Here is an 18541-nt window from a genome sequence, read left to right as displayed (position 1 = left end):
ATTAGTATTTTTCAAAAGTAACCTTGAATGTTCATTTGACCCTTTCATTCGCCATTTATACGCATTTAGAATTGTTTTCTGCTTGTAAAACTATAAAAACGTGTTTCTCGTTAACAGTTTTGAGACTTGAGGTTTAACTGTGTTAGCTAGCAAAGACCTAGCAAAGTCAACCGCTGATGACATCATACATGGGCGACGATGCGTTAAGCTAATAAGGCTGCTAACAAGGATGTTTTGTGCTAAAAATACATTAAGAACACAGCTGGACTCTCGCAGTGTATTAACATTTTATATTGTACACTGACCGCAAAATGTACGCAAACCAAGGCAGCATTTTAGCGCAAATTTTCAGTTTTACTCGAAAAACACGCTACAAAGGGGGTATTTATTTTATGTCCTCATTATTCACAGTTTTATTATTCATGAACATGCTACCCCTTGTGCAGACAAATGACAGGACAAAGCTTTCTCAAAATCTTCTACTTTATTAAGATAAATGTTCTTGCAAAAAATCCAATAAAAAATGATGTTGAATTTATTGCTTGTCATCTTTACACTTGGGCTTAGTCTGATGCATAATAGGAACTCCAAAGCACTCTGACACGGAGGATATGCTGCTAGCTAGTTAGACACAAGGTTATGCTGACATTAAAATAAAAGATACCACACACATACATTCAAGTTATACATAACACAACTAAAGATTTACAGATGTCATACGGAATAAACACAAACCAGGGGCAGGAAAAGTGCTGTGCGTCTCCAGCAAACAGCATTTGCTGCTTTTCCAGTGGGAGATTGTTCAGTTCAAATGTGTCATTCATCCAGGTCATGGTAATGTCAGGATATTGAATCAATCACAACTGGACTGTTTTGATCAGAGGTGTCCAAAGTGCCTTCCGGGGGGGCCATTTGAAGCAGGTTTTAATTGGCCCGTGCCACATTTTATAAATATAATTAAACAAGAACACAACAACAACAAAACAACAACAAAAATGGAAAGTCAGCAGTAATTTTACAAGAATGAAGTCAAGGTATTAAGACAAAAAAGTTGTAATCTTAACGAGAAAAAGTTACAATTTTATGAGAATAAACTCGCAATATTAGGAGGAAAAATAATGTCATTTTAATAGCATGGAGTTGAAATATGTTATTTTTAAAAAGTCATAATATTATGACAAACAAACAAACCAACAAATAAAATTGTAATTTTTGGAAAATTTGATTGGTTAAAATATTATATTATGGGAAGAAAGTCCCATAATAAATTTATGGGAAGAAAGTTGAAAACAAAAAAACAAAAAAAACAACAGCACAAATGGCAAAAACAGCTGGAATTTTAAGAGAAAAAAGTTACAATTTTATGAGAATAAATTCTTAGTATTATGCGAAAAAACTTGAAATATTAGAGAAAAAATATGTTGTGTTTTAAACGTCATAATGTTATGACAAACAAAACAAAATAAAGATCTACATTTTGAAAAATTTGGTTGGGGAAAAATATGTAATGTGAATAAAGCCAAAATATGGCAATAAAGTCATAATCCTACGAGAAGAAAATTGACAAAGATTCCATTCCATTTTCTTCTGCTTATCCGGTCTCAGTTGGGAAGTCCAGACTCCGACAGTTCCACCGGGAGGTCACCAAGGCATTCCCAGGCCCGCTGTGAGACATAATCCCCCCAGTGTGTCTTAGGTCTGACCCGGGACCTTCTCCCGGCTGGGCCGCTTGTATCTGTGATCTCGTTCTTTCGGTCACAACCCAAAGCTCATGACCAAAGGTGAGGGTGGGAACATAAATTGAGCGCTTTGCCTTCTGTCTCAGCTCTCTCTTCCCCACAACGGTCCGGTACTGCGACCGCATTGCTGCAGACGCTGTCGACCTCACACTCCAACCTTCTCTCACTCAAAATGAAAGATTATTTAAGAAAAAAGTGGAAATATTTGGAAAATTAAATTAAAAAAACAGCAAAAATGGGAAAAATTCATACTAATAATCCGCTTTTTCACCGTTGTCACGGAGCTGACATGCAGTTTCTTTGAATACATGTAACTTCTTAGCATATCTGCATGTGTTGCTTTCGTAAATACCAAAGTGGCCCTTCCATCCTTTCATGTTTTAGTATGTGGCCCTCCGTGGAAAAAGTTTGGACACCCCTGGTTTAGATTGTCTTTGAAGACGTTTCGCCTCTCATCCGAGCATGAACTGATGAAGCCCGCTGAATGAGGTGCAAAACATCTTCTAAAACACCCTGAAAGGTCCCGTTGTGATCGATTCAATGCCCAAAATACAGTTCAAATGTTGGAGAAGACACCAAACATAGAATTTCAAGACCAGAACTGAGAGCACTTGGGTTCCTGGAAAAACTCCAAACACGAAGCTCAGAAGTTCATCTCTTTGCACGGTGGAATACACTTTACCAGTCCCTTGTCATGCAGTGACCAGCAAAATTTCACTAATTAGCTTGGCTACACATGGACACAAGCAGCTAAACTTGGAAAAAAATTAAAAATGAAATGTGTTATTACAGGGGGTACTTTTCAAGTAACATGTTGGGTTTTTTTTTTTTTAATTTGCCTTTATTTTAGTTTCACAATTGACTAAATATAACCAGCACCTGCTTGGCAAGATGTTCCTCTCATATATGTTTGACACGGACGGAAGTGCTATTTTATGCATGCAAATATGAATTAATTAGCACATCATGAAACCATGTACGTTCAATTAAATATATGCAATTAATCCATTGTACAAAAGTCACTCAATTACAGAACAGGCCTTTGGGGATCTGGAAAAAGCCAACATAATGAGAGTCATTACAGTACTGAGATGACGTGAGGTTCCCGTGTCGTCCTACTTCATCACCTTTCCCCCCAAGCAACGTGACACAGTTAAACACAGACAGTGGTCAGCGGTAGTGTGGAAACCTCATGCCAACTATTTACATTCTTCTTTTAAGGAAACTGTGTCCAAGGCAGTTGATCTGACAAGTCGTTGCATTCTAGGATTTCTGTTGTTGGGAATATGAGGGAGATGGAGACGAAACCAAACAGGAACATGTCAGCACTCATCACAGGAAAAGGTTCTCATAAATAAATAAATAAAAATAAATAGAGCGAAAGTATTGATTCATAAGTTAAAGGGGTCAAGAGAGTGTTTGTACGCTGACTGTTGGTGTCGTCCGTAGGGACGGTCGGTAAGGAGGGGACGGAGAACTAAAAACCCCTCGAGAGACCCAGAACAACAACAAACAAACACACACACACACGCTCACACACACACTCCGATCTAATGACAGAAAGGAACAACGACATGCGTTAATATGGTGTATTGTAAAAACATGCTTACAAAGCAAAGCTGTAAACGTGCCTACTTTTAGTACGGGGAAAGGCTTTTGTTGTTTGGTCAAATATTCCAGGCAGTGAATTTAGTCTGGTGGGATATTTTCTCTATTGTCAGATGTGCAATGCTAAAATATATGACTTCAATTACGGAGCGTATGCACACTTTTTCAAACTCATGTTTGCAGAAAAGGCTTAGAATAAACTATGAAAATGTCGGAAATAAATAATGTATAATAGGGGGGTCCGAAGTGCGGCCCGGGGGCTATTAATGGCCTGCAGCTTGTTTTTTATTGGTCTGTGATCTAGCTGTGTAATACTACGTCACTCCCTGACACCTTAAGAGCTGCGCTGGCCAGTGGGTTGAAAGCCTGGGTTTTTAGCTGACTGGCTAGCGCGCTCGACTCTCAGATGCTGAAGAATCAAAGGATGCAATTTTACATTTTTTAAACCGACCCATGTAGATATGCTTAGATGTTTTTTAGATAAAAAAAAAAAACAAACAGCCTGCATCTAAGCTTTGTGTCAGTGACAAAGCGTATTATTAGTAAACATTTTCACCTTGCGTCACACTTTTTGCTATTTTCAAAAATTGTTGCAAATACTTAAACGTTCTTCTGATACTATGACTTCATTCTCATAATATTTGGACTTTATTATCGTAATATACATTTTTCCCAACCGAATTTTCCAAAAATTGCAACCTTATTATTTTGTTTGTTTCTCATATTAAGACTTTTATTCCCTATAATATTTCCAATTTATGCTATTTTTTCTCTTAATATTATGGCTTTACTCTCCTAATATTTCATCTTTATTCTTGTAAAATGACTGCTCTTTTTTTCCCATTTTTGCTGTTTTTTTTTTTTATTTTAGAATGTGCCGCGGGGCCAATTAAAATACTTTGGACACACTGGATTAACGCAATGACAAAATATTGAATTGCTGCATAATAATATGCTTTGTCACCTATAACACAAAGCTTATATATATATATATTTTTTTTAGCCTTTTTTACATCCTTTGATTTTTTTTCACTGTCGGGCCTTTGGTGGAAAAAGTTTGGACATCCCTAGTGTACAAGTAGTTATTAATAAGTGAAAAAAAAATAATAATACAGTCGCAATGTCTTTAAATGTAGTATTATTTGAAGCGACCTGGTGTGTTTGGATTGCTTCTTAAAACTGCTGAAAAATGTCAGCACGAATGCAAATAATGACCGTGAGCGACTTTAAGGCATCATTATGTCGTCCTCCTAATTAAACAATCAGTTTATTTTGGAAATATAAAAAGTTAGTTTGCGTTGGTAACAAGTGAAATAAAAGCGGAATCAAAGTAAGCCAGCGGGTCTTCAGTGTGTCTGACAGTGCGGATGTTAGGAGGATTAGCTCATCAACCATGAATTCAACAAAACAGCGTAGGTGTTAATGTTAAAAACAGAGTGAAACATTGTGCCTTGCGGCTGCATAAGTAGGTTGTCGTATATAGAGACTAAAGTGGAGTATTGATCGTTATACAGTAAGAATGCAAGAATGAACTTGCAGTGAACTTGTGGCAGTCAGGCAAAAGTGTGTCAGTGTGTTTGGTGTGGCCTTGACGGGGTGTGTGTTGTGGGGATTGTTGTACATTCATGGTGAGAGGTTGGGAGGCAGCGTCCTGGGGTAAGGGGTCCTCTGTAGGTGCGGTTTAAGCCGACGGGGAATGACAGGCTGGATGCTTTCTCCTACAGAAGGATGCACTTTCCCTTCTCCACCCATGGGTTGTTCTTCATTAGCTCGGGGTTCAAGAAGGGATCCTCTGGGACGCCATCCTCTATCCACTTCACCAAACTTTAGAGAGACAGAAACATTTCTGAAATTCCACAGCGACTTTATTGCCACAATCAATCCTGTGCTTTCCATCTTTTCCATATAAGGTAAGGAAGCAAGGAGTTGAAGTAACTGCTGTTTTTTGCCATTTTTCAGTGGGCAAATCTTAATTTTGTCTCTGTTTGAGCATGTTTGATGTTTTACAGCAGCTGCTTTTATGTAAAAAATTGCACACTCATCAGAAACTAGTCGATATTTTAGAAAAGTGTTAATACCTTCAACAAGACAATAGGAGGAATACAATTTCCTTGTTCATTAAAGAAGTGTTTCCTAACCTTTACTGAGTCAAGGCACATATTTTACATTAGAAAAATCGAGTGCACACATTGACTTTCTGGCAAAAGTAGTCAACTTAGGAGGCAGAGCAGGTCGCCCATTAAGCGGACAGTTAGTGGTTCGAAACCCAGTCCCTCTATCCATTCCAGTCAACGTTGTGTCCGTGGTCCACCTTGTTTCCACAGTCACTCACACTGGCGTACAAATGTGAATCAATGTCTGATGGTGGTCCGAGAGACCGTTGGTTATTATCATTCTGCCCCCAAGCAGCTAAGCACCACCAGTGTGTGACTGTGGAGTGAATAAATAATGGGATCACGACTTTATCACTATATATCACTATATAAGTCGTAGTAGTAGTAATAGTAGTAGTAGTATTACAGTGGATTTCGCTTTTGGGGGGAATTTTGCTGATCATCCACAATCCTTATGTGAGACTCTTCCATTTACATATAATGTGTCGTGCATATTAACCAAGCTACAGCAACATTGTTATTATTATTATTAACATTTTTTACGCCGATTGAACTATGTTACTGGCGTACTGACACTTAGCCATAACACACCGGCTAGCTACTAGCCAGCGACTAGCTTCACCACACACTCGGCCGCAGTGCATCAGCATCGCACTCACGACGCCTCAGACCACGACAAAAAAGGTAAGGCTACGTATCTGAGCTGACACCACAGCTGCTGTGTTTTTTATTTCTGAATTTGGAAAAGTTTACGCCAGGTGTGGGCGTTCGTTGCTATATCGCTATGTGAAATCAATGCGACAACTAAGGGAGTTCCGGCAATGCTTAGAATGGCCAAAATAGGCAAAATACTGTAAGTGTTACATGTTATCATGAATGTAGCTGTTACTACATGCTCACAGTATGTATATGAAACCATAAAACCTTGTTGGAGGTTTTTGGAGGTGTTTTAAAGCAGTCTTTGTAGTTGGCATAGGTGGATCCTGTTACGTGCAGTGATGAGCTGTCTCTTTTTATCTGTTTTTCTATCTTTAGAACACACAGAAGAGAATATGTTCAAGTCTCACATAAGCATTGTGTACAAGTACAGTTTTCCTTTAAGTTGGTCCCGCTTATATCAACAACCCATCTATGCAGACCAACTTAAGCCCGCTTAAGTTGACATCGACATACATGGTTGGCCACTTTTGACGACATAAAACTTGAGGGGTCATTTCTATGACAAATTGATCCGTTTACGTTGTCATGTATTGACACTATTCAACATTATTGCTAACATAACTACTATTTAGTTACACAAAATGAAAATGTGGGGCTTCCTGTTCAGTGCAAAGTAAGCTTTAAAATACTTACAAACTGTGAAATGCAACCAGCGCAGCTTTCAATTGCTGTCAGTTTTACGAGCAATTATCAGTGTTATTTTTGTACAGTAGTACCTCGCATAACGTAAACCTCCTTTTACGTAAATTCCACTGAACATAAAGAATTTATGTAAAGTTTTTGTAAAGCGTCAAGTCAGTGCAAGTCTTTTTTTTTTTAATCAACTTTATTAATGCCTCAAGTCGGTGCAAGTTCAGACTAACACTTGGCGACGCCTTCTGATGCATCACGCTCTCATTGGCTGATTTTAGCTCTCATCTCATTGGCTGAGTTATACAGCACGTACGGGAGTTTGTGTGAGAGACAGGCTTGTCCCTTCAAACTCCTTCCTCTTCATACAAGTAGTCGCCCTGAAACTAACTTAAACAATTAAGTTAAGTTACAAATTAAAATTTTGCACACAACATTATCGTGTAGTGCGTGTGTGCGTTTGTCTGTGAGACCAGCTGACTCTTAGACTCTTTGAGTCGCGTTTCGACTCAGGCTGGTCCTCCTCCTCCTTCCTGCCACCATTTGCGCTCCTGATCAAGACATCTCGTGAACGGTAGGATTGTTTTTGTTTTTCAGTTTTATTCATTTACAGTAATCTTATTTGTTACCTTATTTTATATTGGAATGTTACTGTACTGTGTTTATGCTAATGTTTTCTTATATTTTCCCACCATATTTGGTGGACTTTGAATATTTTGAAGTGACAAAGGCGTGAGTTTGGGAAGATCTTGGAACGGATTAGGCTATTTACATGTATTTTATGCTTCGTATAACATTAAAACCCTATAACATAAAGGTTATTTACATTGTAGGGGCGTCTACTGTATTTTATTTTAAAATCCGTAAAAGCTGGTAGAACATAGAAACATAGAACGTAGAAACTCACTCTGTCACTGTTTTGGAGGATTTCTCTCTTTTGAAGGCCAACTGATACTTGAGGCTCTCCACTTCCTTCTTCATCTGGGGCAGGTCCATCTCATCCATGACTGCAGTGTGATGTAGAACTTTGTTACCTGCACACAGTGAAGACGAGGGTATAAATATAGCCACACGCAACTGATTGAAATGCAGAGTATACACCAAGGAGTACATCTTGATGTGCGCCTTGTGTCTTTGTTGAGCGATTCTACCAAAAGGAAGGAAGAAAATGGAGGCTGTTAAATTTATTGCGCACAAACAAGCGCAGCCAAAACCGAATCACCCACTTAACACTCATGTATACGATCAGCAGCTGTCTTGTGTGTGATTTGATAAATCACAAACGCAATTTGGAGAGTCAAACAAAAGACATTGAGCTTTTTTTAAGTTCATTATGTTGGCATAATATAGCTGCGCTTGCAAATGTTTGCAAATGTGGTTCCTCATTTGCTGTGGTAGATTAATGCAATTACGGTATGATTTTCAATGTCTTTAAGGGAAGAGGGGGACAAAATATGTGGAGAGAGACATACAGTACAGTACAGTGCAAAAAGAACAGGATGTACTGTACATGTCCTATTTTTCTCTTTGCCCTCGACCTTACATGGACGGCTTTGGAAAAGTACAGATGTTGGAGATATGGAGGAACTGAATACAGTTTTTTCACTAATATTTCACAAGAGAAATATGGTCTAAAACACACAAAATGTTAGGGTTTGGTTATTGCTTTCTTAAAGGGGCCCTATCGTGATATTCAGGGGCTTTTAACATTATATCGGTAAGTTTATTTCAATAAAATACTCCATCAATCTGAAATTGTGTACTGGGTAAATCTGCATTCTTCTCCTCTCGGATTCTGCAGCCTCCTTTCCCTGTGTTGCGATGGGTCAGAGGTTGAGCGTCAGCTCCAGACCCTTCTGGTTGTCATTTGCAAGAAAAAGCAACCAACGGCACTGAGCAGCAAGTTGCCATACATGGGCTTCCTAAAGTTGTGACATGAAAAATTCAAAAAATCTCAAGGAAATCTTGTTCAGAAGATTTAGGAGTGTCTTAAAATGTAACCGGGGATAATTTACACAGACACACACACACCAGCGTCATGATATGGCACTTCTACAACATGTAGAAGAGTAGAACGTTTTAAACATACCTACGTCTGAAAAGCTGCAAGTGTAGGCTAGGACCACTCTCACGTTTTATTTCCGATATGATGTTATTTGTCTGTTTTCATGACTGCTTTAGGGGATGAACATGAGATAAGAACGAAGTCATTAAATTAAATGAAGTATCAGCAGATTTTTACCTTCCCCAAGCACAAAAAAACAAAGGCGAGAAGTTCTATTAAACTTATAAATCTTGTTGCAAATCAGCCTAAAAAGGCATTTTGTTAAATGTGTTTTGTCTTTCTGCTGTTTGAGTCCCCTGGAGTCGTCCCAGAATACAGGACCTATATCTGCGGTGTCCAAACTTCGTCCGCCGAGGGCCACGTACTGAAAAATGAAAGGATGCAAGAGCTACTTTGATATTTTGTAAACCAACACACACATATACAGTAGATATGTTAAGAAGCTTTACGATATAGTGTACGTTTATAGGTAGAAAGCGAACTATTAGTATGAACTTTGATCTTTTTTTGCCCAAATATTTCAACTTTCTTCCGAAATAATCTTTGTAAATGTTCTTTTCATAATACTATGACTTTATTCCCATAATATTCTAACTTTTCCCCAGTCTAATTTTCCAAATATTACAGCTTAATTTTGTTATTGTTTCTCATAATATTGCGACTTTTAAAACAATGTTTTTTTTCTTTAATATTTCAACTCTATGCTACTAAAATGACATTTTTCCTCATAATACCACAATTACATTTCTTGTCAGATTGCAACTTTTTTCTCTTAATAGTTTGACTTTATTCCTATAAAATTACTGCATTACTCTATTTGTGCTGTTGCTGTTTTTTTAAAAGAATTTTCTTGTTAAATTATATTATTTATGATGTGCCAAGGGGCCAATAAAACAACAGCCAAGGCCCTTAATGCCCCCTGGAAACGCCTGCTCTATTTCCTGTCCACATTCTGTACGCCTAATGTCTGCTAACATATGGACAGACAATATATAAACAAATCCAAAGGATTTTTCTTACCGTTTAACTCACGGCGGAAGCATTCCTCATAGCCCAGAATCAAAAATGGTATGGTGCCATCATCGTACGTCATTCTACATGTTACGCTTTGTTTTACTGAGTTGGCTTTTTGTTTATGTTGTGTTTAAATGTTAAATTTTATGTTAGATCAGGTGTTTGTTGAAGTCTGTTAGCAGTACACCTGTCTTTTACATTTAACAGTTCAACGTTGGCGACTGAGTGCTAGTCTCATTTTTAATGTTGTTGTGAAATTGCCAGGAAAACTATATTAACCCTGAAAAATGTGTCCTATCAGCCCTAAAGGTGTAATGTCACACACTGCTGCATGCCGCGCAGACGGCACGACACCCAACCACTGGAGATGTCCATGAACAGAAACTAAGCCAAATCAAGCATGGAAGTGACTCACTATAATTGAAAAAAAACGCAAAAGGTGCCCTATTATATTAACAATTATTTTTTATTTATTATTTTATTCGCATGTTCCCCCCGTGCGTGCGTGGGTTTTCTCCGGGTACTCTGGTTTCCTCCTCCCATTCCAAAAACATGCATGTTATGTTAATTGGCGACTCTAAATTGTCCATAGGTATGAATGTGAATGTGAGCGTGAAGGATTGTTTGTGCCCTGAGATTGGCTGGCGACCAGTCCAGGGTGTACCCCGCCTCTCGCACAAAGTCAGCTGGGATAGGCTCCAGCATACCCCCGCAACCCTAATTAGGATAAGAGGCATAGAAAATGGATGGATGGATGGATATATCTGGCAATTGACAACTAAAGTATGGAGAAAGGCAGTCACTGAACTATAAATCTATGTTATAAATCACATTACATATTTAGACGTGTAAACTTTGGCCATGAAGTTTTACTCTGGTTAGTCAAATCTGTTTGCTGCATCATGCACACAATGCAGATTCATGATTCGTAATGCACTTATGAGAACAATCAACATAATCAGGATAAATTCAATGTACGTATACGATACAGCAGCATTCACATTCCCAAGCGCCACCATCAGTATCCAAATTCCCGTATTGCGGCCTGTCGCAGTCTTGACTACACTGCTAAGCTCCACCCATGATTTACAACTATAATGAAATGAGCTCATACCGAAGCACAGAGGCAGTTATTTTTGAAGGATGCTGGACTATTAATAATTCATGGGTTCAATTGGAATTGTTTGTGAAGGGACAGAAAAGCAACACCAGTGATAAAAGCTTCCATAGCATCTTAGTCTTTCTCACACCACCGCCCACACTCAGCGCCTACCACGCTCCCTCCTTAATAATAAATTCCTAGTTCATTATGTTTTGGTCAACATGGGTTATTTTTAGGAAACATGAATAATGCTTGATACTATGCGGTAACCGTGTTTATCTGAAGACAGATGGGTACTTTTATTTTCTGTAGTGCCACCAGCACCACTAATGTCAGCTATAGCGACAGTATATCACATGTTATGTCTTATATTGATCTGTGCAGAAATGGGGATAGTATTGAATATTTTCCCAAGTGTCAAACAAGTCTCACGTGTCCCTCATGTGAAATAGACACCATGGTCAAAAAAAAAGCCTGAGTGGTATCACATCAAATAAGTTACTGTATGTTACTTCTCCTACCTTTGGGACTCAATGTCAATAAACTGCTACAAGATCGCTAACATTGACTGATAATTGCAGGTAATTATCTTTCTTCCTAACAAGGGGTCAGACAGATTTGGAGGACTGCCCAATGCAAATGGCTATACGGTACAGCGAAACCTCTGTTTTCATTATTAATCTGTTCCAAAAAGTCAGACACAAACCAAAATGTACAAAAACTGAAGCAATTTTCCCCATAAGAAATAATGTAAATCCAATTAATCCGTTCCACACACCCAAAAATATTAACAATATAATGATAGTTTTATATAGAGAAAACAATGAGAAATAAATATGACTTTTCCTTGATGGGGTCTTCCTGTACATCCTGGCGAGATCAGCCACGCGTATGCCACTGTCGTACGAATTCTTTCGTGAATTCATTATTGTTTCTCACCTTATTTATGGAAGTGCTGGCACTGACAACTTTCTTTGTCCCCGTGGTGGGTTATTTAGCAGCCGCACATAGACTGAGTCGCCAATGCATGGTACATCCAATTAATTCGTTCCATTCATCCACTCATCCATTTTCTATGTCACTTCTCATTAGGGTCGTGGGGGTATGCTGGAGCCTATCCCAGACACTCAAAAATATTAACAATGGAATTATAGTTTTACATAGAGAAAACAATGAGAATTAAATATGACTTTTCGTTGATGGGGTCTTCCCGTACATCCTGGAAACATCGGCCGCGCGTATGCCACTTTTGTACTATGCTACGAGTTCTTATTTATTAGTGTTTCTCACCTTACTTATGGAAGTGAGATTCTTTGTTTGCGTGAAATATGCGGGCAAACTGAGTAGTTTGGCTGTACGAAAACCAAGATGGTGTACCAACAACTGGTACAATATTTCATTGAAAATTGGCATCGAAAACTGAGTCGTACAAAAAGTAGGGTGTACGAACACCGAGGATTCACTATATATCAAAACCCTCGGATGAAAATAAGAGAATTGAACTTTATGGATGGTTTTTTTTTCACATCTTGGCTCCATATGCACAGTGTTACATGGAAGAGGTGACTCAATCGGATAGCCAAGAATAGACTGCAATAGTTTGACTCTGAGGTACATTATTATACAACATGTCACTAACCAGTAAAAAAAGAGAGACAGAGTGAGGGGGCGATGGCCAGTCCCTGCCTGAGATCCAGTTTCAGCCTCCAGAGTCCTCCAGTGAGAGGAGGATGTTTTCCTCTTTCTATCTGTATAACTCACCATCTCTTTCATCCCCTTGTTCCCTCCCTTCATCTCTTACACTTTGACTTCTGCTTGTCTGCCACATCCTTCTGCATGTATCACTCTTCCTCACATCCCGTGTGTGAGCAGTGAATGTATTCCATGCCAGTCTTCTAATTCACTGCCTGTCATTTTCAAGTGTTCTCTCATTCTCTGTTTCTGTAGTGACCGCTTGTATTTTTCAAGGAAGAATGCAAATTTTGGATGAAAGAGAAATGTGGCGGGGTGGCACGGTGAACTAAACCCTGGAGTTTGCACAAAGTCAGGTGCGAATGCATGGATGGATGTTAAGGAAACAAAAGCTCATCTTAATGGGTGTTTTAGCAAGGTTTGTTCATCAATCTCTGCGACCGAGCTTCTCGGTATTCTGCATGACGGCACTCACCCTTTTGTAGGTTAGGGTTTATACTTTATTGCAAAGGAAATGGATTGTCTGCTGTGTGTGACATGCCAATATTTGCCCCCCCACCCTCACCCCAAATCCAATGCAAAACTCTGCTAAAATAGTCCCATTGGTTTGTACTGCGTTTGTGCTGTTTTGTGTAATTAAAATGACCGTTTGTGCTGCTTTCATTTTTGAGCTATTACAGATTGTTTTATAGGTCAATCAAAGTTCACCCAGCCTAGCATTCACCCAAATTAAACCAAAATAGTACCATTTGTTTGTGCTGGTGTGTGCAATTAAAACGATCGTTTGTGCTGTCATAATTCTTCAGCTATTAAAGATCTAAGTTTTGGGCTCGGAATGAAACCAATCCCGTCTTTGTGCTGTTTTGTGCAATAAAAATGATTGATTGTGCTGTGTCAGTGTTTCAGTTTTTAAAATTATTACAAATTCTTACTTAGTTCACCCAGCCCCACATTTGCTCCAGATTAAACCAAAATAGTCCCATTTGTTTGTGCTGTTTTGTGCAAACAAAATAAAAACGTTTGAGCTGCTCATGTTTTTTTTGTTATTTAATTGCACAAAACAGCACAAATGGAACACAAATGATTGGGACTATTTTGGTTTAATTTGAAGCAAAAGGGGAGCTGGGTGAACTTTGATTGGCCTATAAAACAATCTGTAATAACTCCAAAATGAAAGCAGCACAAATGTTCATTTGAATTGCACAAAACAGCACAAACGCAGCATAAACGAATGGGACTATTTGACCAGAGTTTTGCGTGGGGTCGGAAGCGAACTTCACTCAGGTCTGTTGCTGTGTGTGATTATTTGGCCTATGAGCTGGCGATGAAAATAAAAATCTGGTTCTCCGCGTCAGGCTGATTAATATGTGAGCACACTTACATGCTGTGACAGGTAAACCAGTGAAGTACCAGTATTATGAATGCCAGGAGTCTTGTTGCACCGTAGTGCTTATTGTGATTAAGACAATTGCTTGCAGTACCAGCAGTCTCACTTTCCTACACTTGTATTGCTTTATCATATCTTATGCCATTATATCCCTCTGCCTCATGCTGCTTTCCACATTTGCCAATTCTGTCTAATATTGGTTCATGTTTGTCTTTAAATACAAAGCTTGGTGTTATTATTGGTTGTTGGCGTCAACATTTCAGCTTTTTCCCATAGTGCCTTTTGCTCTATTTTTACAAATTTTGCTGATTTTTACATTTTATTTTGTTTCTGCAGTGATGCAATGACAAATGAGCCATGGTCCGCAGATGGCGCCTCGGGCGCACTTTGGAGACCCCTACTTTTGTGGATCTTTGTCGGGGTCGGGCTTGTGGCGTCGGCTCTATGAGTGAACTACAACTTTTTTTGGTTTGTTTGCTCAGTGTCGTGGGCGAGCAATGGTGGTTGAGGAGAGAGGGGCTGTCAGTCTTAACGAGCAGCGTTTTTTGGAGGTGCACATCTATGGAGTTATATTTGTGCCTCAATTTTGAGGTAGCAAAGGCAGATTTTGAGCCACATTAAAGTGCAATAATTACTGTTGTGTGAGCAGGCACATCGCTGCGCTCTGTCACTCTCTCTCTCCCTGTCATTCAACCTTTGAACGCTGCAGGGCGAGGCGAGCCGGTGTACATGCGCTCATGGTACCTCCGGTCGGGTTTTGGGGACTGGGCTCCTGGCAGGAGCTTGCGGGTTGCGTGCCTGGAGAGCTGCAAGGCGTACGGGCATGTTCAGTGGTCAAAATGCCTGCCTGTTGCTCACTCTCCGGGAGGGGAGGGCACTGATGTAATAACACAATTTTTTCTACTATTCTCTCGATCGACCGGCAAGAGTCCCAAAGATCGACTTGTGGCTCGTGATCGCTGGGTTGGTAACCCCTGCTGTACACGCTCTGCCTAGCTAGCTAGAATTACCCCCCTAGCTTTTCATCTTTGGACTCCAAATGTGGCATTTTACCACAGTGACATTTTGTTTTTTGGTTTGCAAAGACACTGCTATGTGGGTGCAGCAGGAATGTGGGGTGGTTGTTTGTAGGTCACATGGTGATTTGGTTTTAAAAGCATCCAGAGATTAACCTCTATCCCCTTTCTATTCTGCTGTCTTCCCAACCACAACACGCTATTATAAATGTGTATATGCACGTGTGTGCACAGCTGTGTAGCAGGTGGCAGGGTGAAGTGAGCTTCTACCATTGTTTAATATGTCAAATTTGACATTAATTATGGCAGGAGAAAGGACGGGGGCTTCAGAGTAAAACGAAAGAGAAAAGTGACGAAATGAAGCTAATAGAGGCAAATAAAGTGACTGAAGGGAGAGAAACTGAAAAGACTCGTCTTGCCTCTATAGCTACTGCATTGTAAATAGAGACTAAAAATAGAAAGGAACAGGCAGAGCTCCTCTGACCAGCTGAGAGTGGAGACGGGAAGAACGAAGAGGCTCCTTGCTGTTAAACTGACAAAATGATAGCGATACCGGTGCACAATATTCACCTTATGCAACAACACAGTCTGCTGCGTGACACAGCTAGGACCAGTCCAGCTGATGTGACCGCACACATTACCAGTCGATCAGGACTGATCAATAAGCTTGATGGAATGTGAACAAATTAGTGAACTATAGAGGATGTGTGAGTCACAGCCAGCAGCCTGACTTTAAAGATAAAAGTATTGGGACACCAGGTCTTTACACAAACAAGACATAAAATAAAATATATGGAGTTGGTTCCCCATTTAAAGCTAATGTAATGTTTGTCAAGGTTGTAAGGTGTCAGGGATTTTTTTTTTAATTCAGACACACCTTTGAGCAGTCATGATGGATGAGTCTGGTTCTGTAGTTCATCCCAAGGGTGTATGATGGGGTGGATAAGGTCACCGTCATTGTCCAAAAAGTCTTAGTAAGATAGTTATTAGTTAATTTCTTAACTCCTTTTAAGTCAGTCCTCCTATTTATAATAATGCCATACTGGTATATTATAGTTTTCTTTCATTATTGCTGTTAATTGGACAAGTGAATTTCCACAAAATTATGATTCCTGATATGTAAATGGAATATTTTTATAGTTAGAGCAAAGAAAACCTGTTTACAAACTTCTAAATAAGTTTTTTTGAAATAACACCTACTGTATACCTAATAACACCCTTAAATTCATATTACTCAATATATTACTGTATATATAGTCAGAGAAAATAAGCCATTTAAGACATAAATAAAACTAGTGCTCATGTGTGTTGCTATAAATGTGTTTCCTGAAGGACCACAATGAGTGACGGACAGGAAATGACATTGGGGGTTCAGAGTTGAGTTTCATATTGTTGTGCGTTACAGCCGCAACAGTAGCCGTCTTTTTATTTGGGGTTTTTATTAGGGATTATTGTGCCTGTTGTAAAATAATTCAAACCTGCAATAAAATCCTGTTGTTCCAGCGACCAAGTCTGCTACTTGTGTGTCTCACAAAACAGTAACATTACTGACACCTAGTGACTCGTGGTCTTTGTGCAACGTCTTTAAATGCGTCTTTTGAATACCTTTTTCCCTACAATGGGAAAAAGCCTCAAGACAAAACAATTGTATCTAATATAATGGTTCAATGGTTTAATGGTTAATAAAAAGGGAATACGTTGGCAAATGTATTATTTTTTTGATAGTGTTACATTGTATTATATTGTAAAATTGTTCACAAATAAGTGTGTTAACATATTTCTTTGCCTAAAATACATATTTATTTATTATACAAGTTTACACCAAGTATATTCATTATACAAGGTTGAAGTTAATTTAACTCCTGTACTTAGTCATCTGTTTTTGTTCATTAATTATGGTATTATTATTCTGTACACATTTATTACAGAACGATGGTTCTGTCAAATCTTACTCCTTTGTTTATTCATTTATATTACTAGAAAAGCTAATTACAAACATTAATTCTAATTTCACATCTATATAAGTGCCTTGTATTCATTAAAAAAATGTATATATACAACACAGGAAGTGAACAACAGAGAAGGGGTAGGAAGCGCTGCTTCTTCCTACACCTTTTCGGACACGTTGAATTGTGTAACTGTAAACATGAGATGTCCTTAACTTTGAACACATGTGGGAATAAACTAAACCATGACCATTTAAGTATTTTATTCCGATTTTTTATTTAATTTGATTTGAAATTTTCCAGTAAATAATTGGAAATTGGTATGGGATCAATACCATAATCTGCAGTAGCGCCCACCCTTACTTTAGATAACACAGACATCATCTATTCATCAAACAAGGTTGGCTAAGGACATAGGAGCTGGAAGGGAAGGAAGTGCAGAGAGATTCATGCAATATTTGTAGGATGTGCGCGCACACACACACACAATATACAGTATAAGTCCAGTTGTCCTTGATTCACCCCTACTTGACTGTAGAAAAACATGTTGAGGGTGACAAGGTATAAATAACAGACTTCTACCTGCAGAATTTACGACAAATATCGCATGTTAGTGGATTTAGAGCAAAATAGTCCAGTGTACAAGCAAGAAAAGACAAGGGAATCAGACGCATAGCTACCTCACTGATGCTCCGGTGGAGGCTGTTGCTCTTCCAACTCGGACCGGTGCACTTCAACCACAGGGCGGACAAAATGTTGTATTCCTGCTTGAATGGCAGATAACTGTGTAATCCCCGAAAGGCTCGAAGAAAAATCCGCAGTCACCGGAGAAAGCAGACGGTGACGAGCCGTGGGGGGTTGTCTGAGGAGCGGAAGAGTCTCTGGGACGTCTGTAGTCCTGCTTGAAGCTGCTGGGGAATGAAGGAGAAAGACAGGAAGAGGACAACTTAACCAGCTGGTGTGGTGGACGCTCCACTCTGCTGGATGCTTTATGCGTGTGTACGTGTGTGTGTGTGCTTGTGTGACACAGAGGTAGAGCAAGGTAAAGAGAGATAGTCACTCCCTTCATCAGTGCTCAGTGTGTGTGTGTGTGTGTGTGCGTGTAAATTCCGCCCCTGATATTACCACTCAAAACTTCATCTCCAAAGCCACGTATACTTATGGCCACTAGGGGGTGGACGGATTGATTCAAGTATCAATACTCCTACCTGGAGTATTGATACTCCAGGTAGATAATAAAAAGTCTGATTTAAAAACTGCATTTTGTGTTCAGTTGTGTTGTCATTGACTAATACTTCAATTTGTTTCATGATCTGAAACATTTAAGTGTGACAAACATGCAAAAAAAAAAAAAAATTTTCACGCCATTTGTATCGCAAATATTGTCTGAGGTGTTAATTATACCTGCTCAATTTTAGGGTGGCTCGAGGACCCCTAAAAAGTTCCTAAGCCTCCTCGCAATTATAGAAATGTAAGAAATTAATTCTGGCACTCACTTAACACAAACC

The 18541-nt window shown here is 39.1% G+C and overlaps 1 protein-coding gene across 1 annotated transcript; it reads right to left on the bottom strand.

The window, feature by feature from the left end:
* Positions 1–474: 474 nt before the first annotated feature.
* On the bottom strand, positions 475–18050 carry gng13b (guanine nucleotide binding protein (G protein), gamma 13b). Its single transcript, XM_054760578.1, has 3 exons — positions 17714–18050; positions 7719–7845; positions 475–5171 (listed from the first exon to the last, which is right to left on the bottom strand). Exons 2-3 carry the CDS (start codon positions 7814–7816, stop codon positions 5066–5068), a joined length of 204 nt encoding a protein of 67 aa, XP_054616553.1. The 5' UTR covers positions 7817–7845; positions 17714–18050; the 3' UTR covers positions 475–5065.
* Positions 18051–18541: the final 491 nt, after the last annotated feature.

Source organism: Dunckerocampus dactyliophorus, chromosome 18 (assembly GCF_027744805.1).
Source record: "Dunckerocampus dactyliophorus isolate RoL2022-P2 chromosome 18, RoL_Ddac_1.1, whole genome shotgun sequence".
In the NCBI taxonomy this organism is placed as follows: domain Eukaryota; kingdom Metazoa; phylum Chordata; class Actinopteri; order Syngnathiformes; family Syngnathidae; genus Dunckerocampus; species Dunckerocampus dactyliophorus.
The sequence above is the reverse complement of the archived record's forward strand: the minus strand, read 5'-3'. Positions and strand labels throughout refer to the sequence as shown.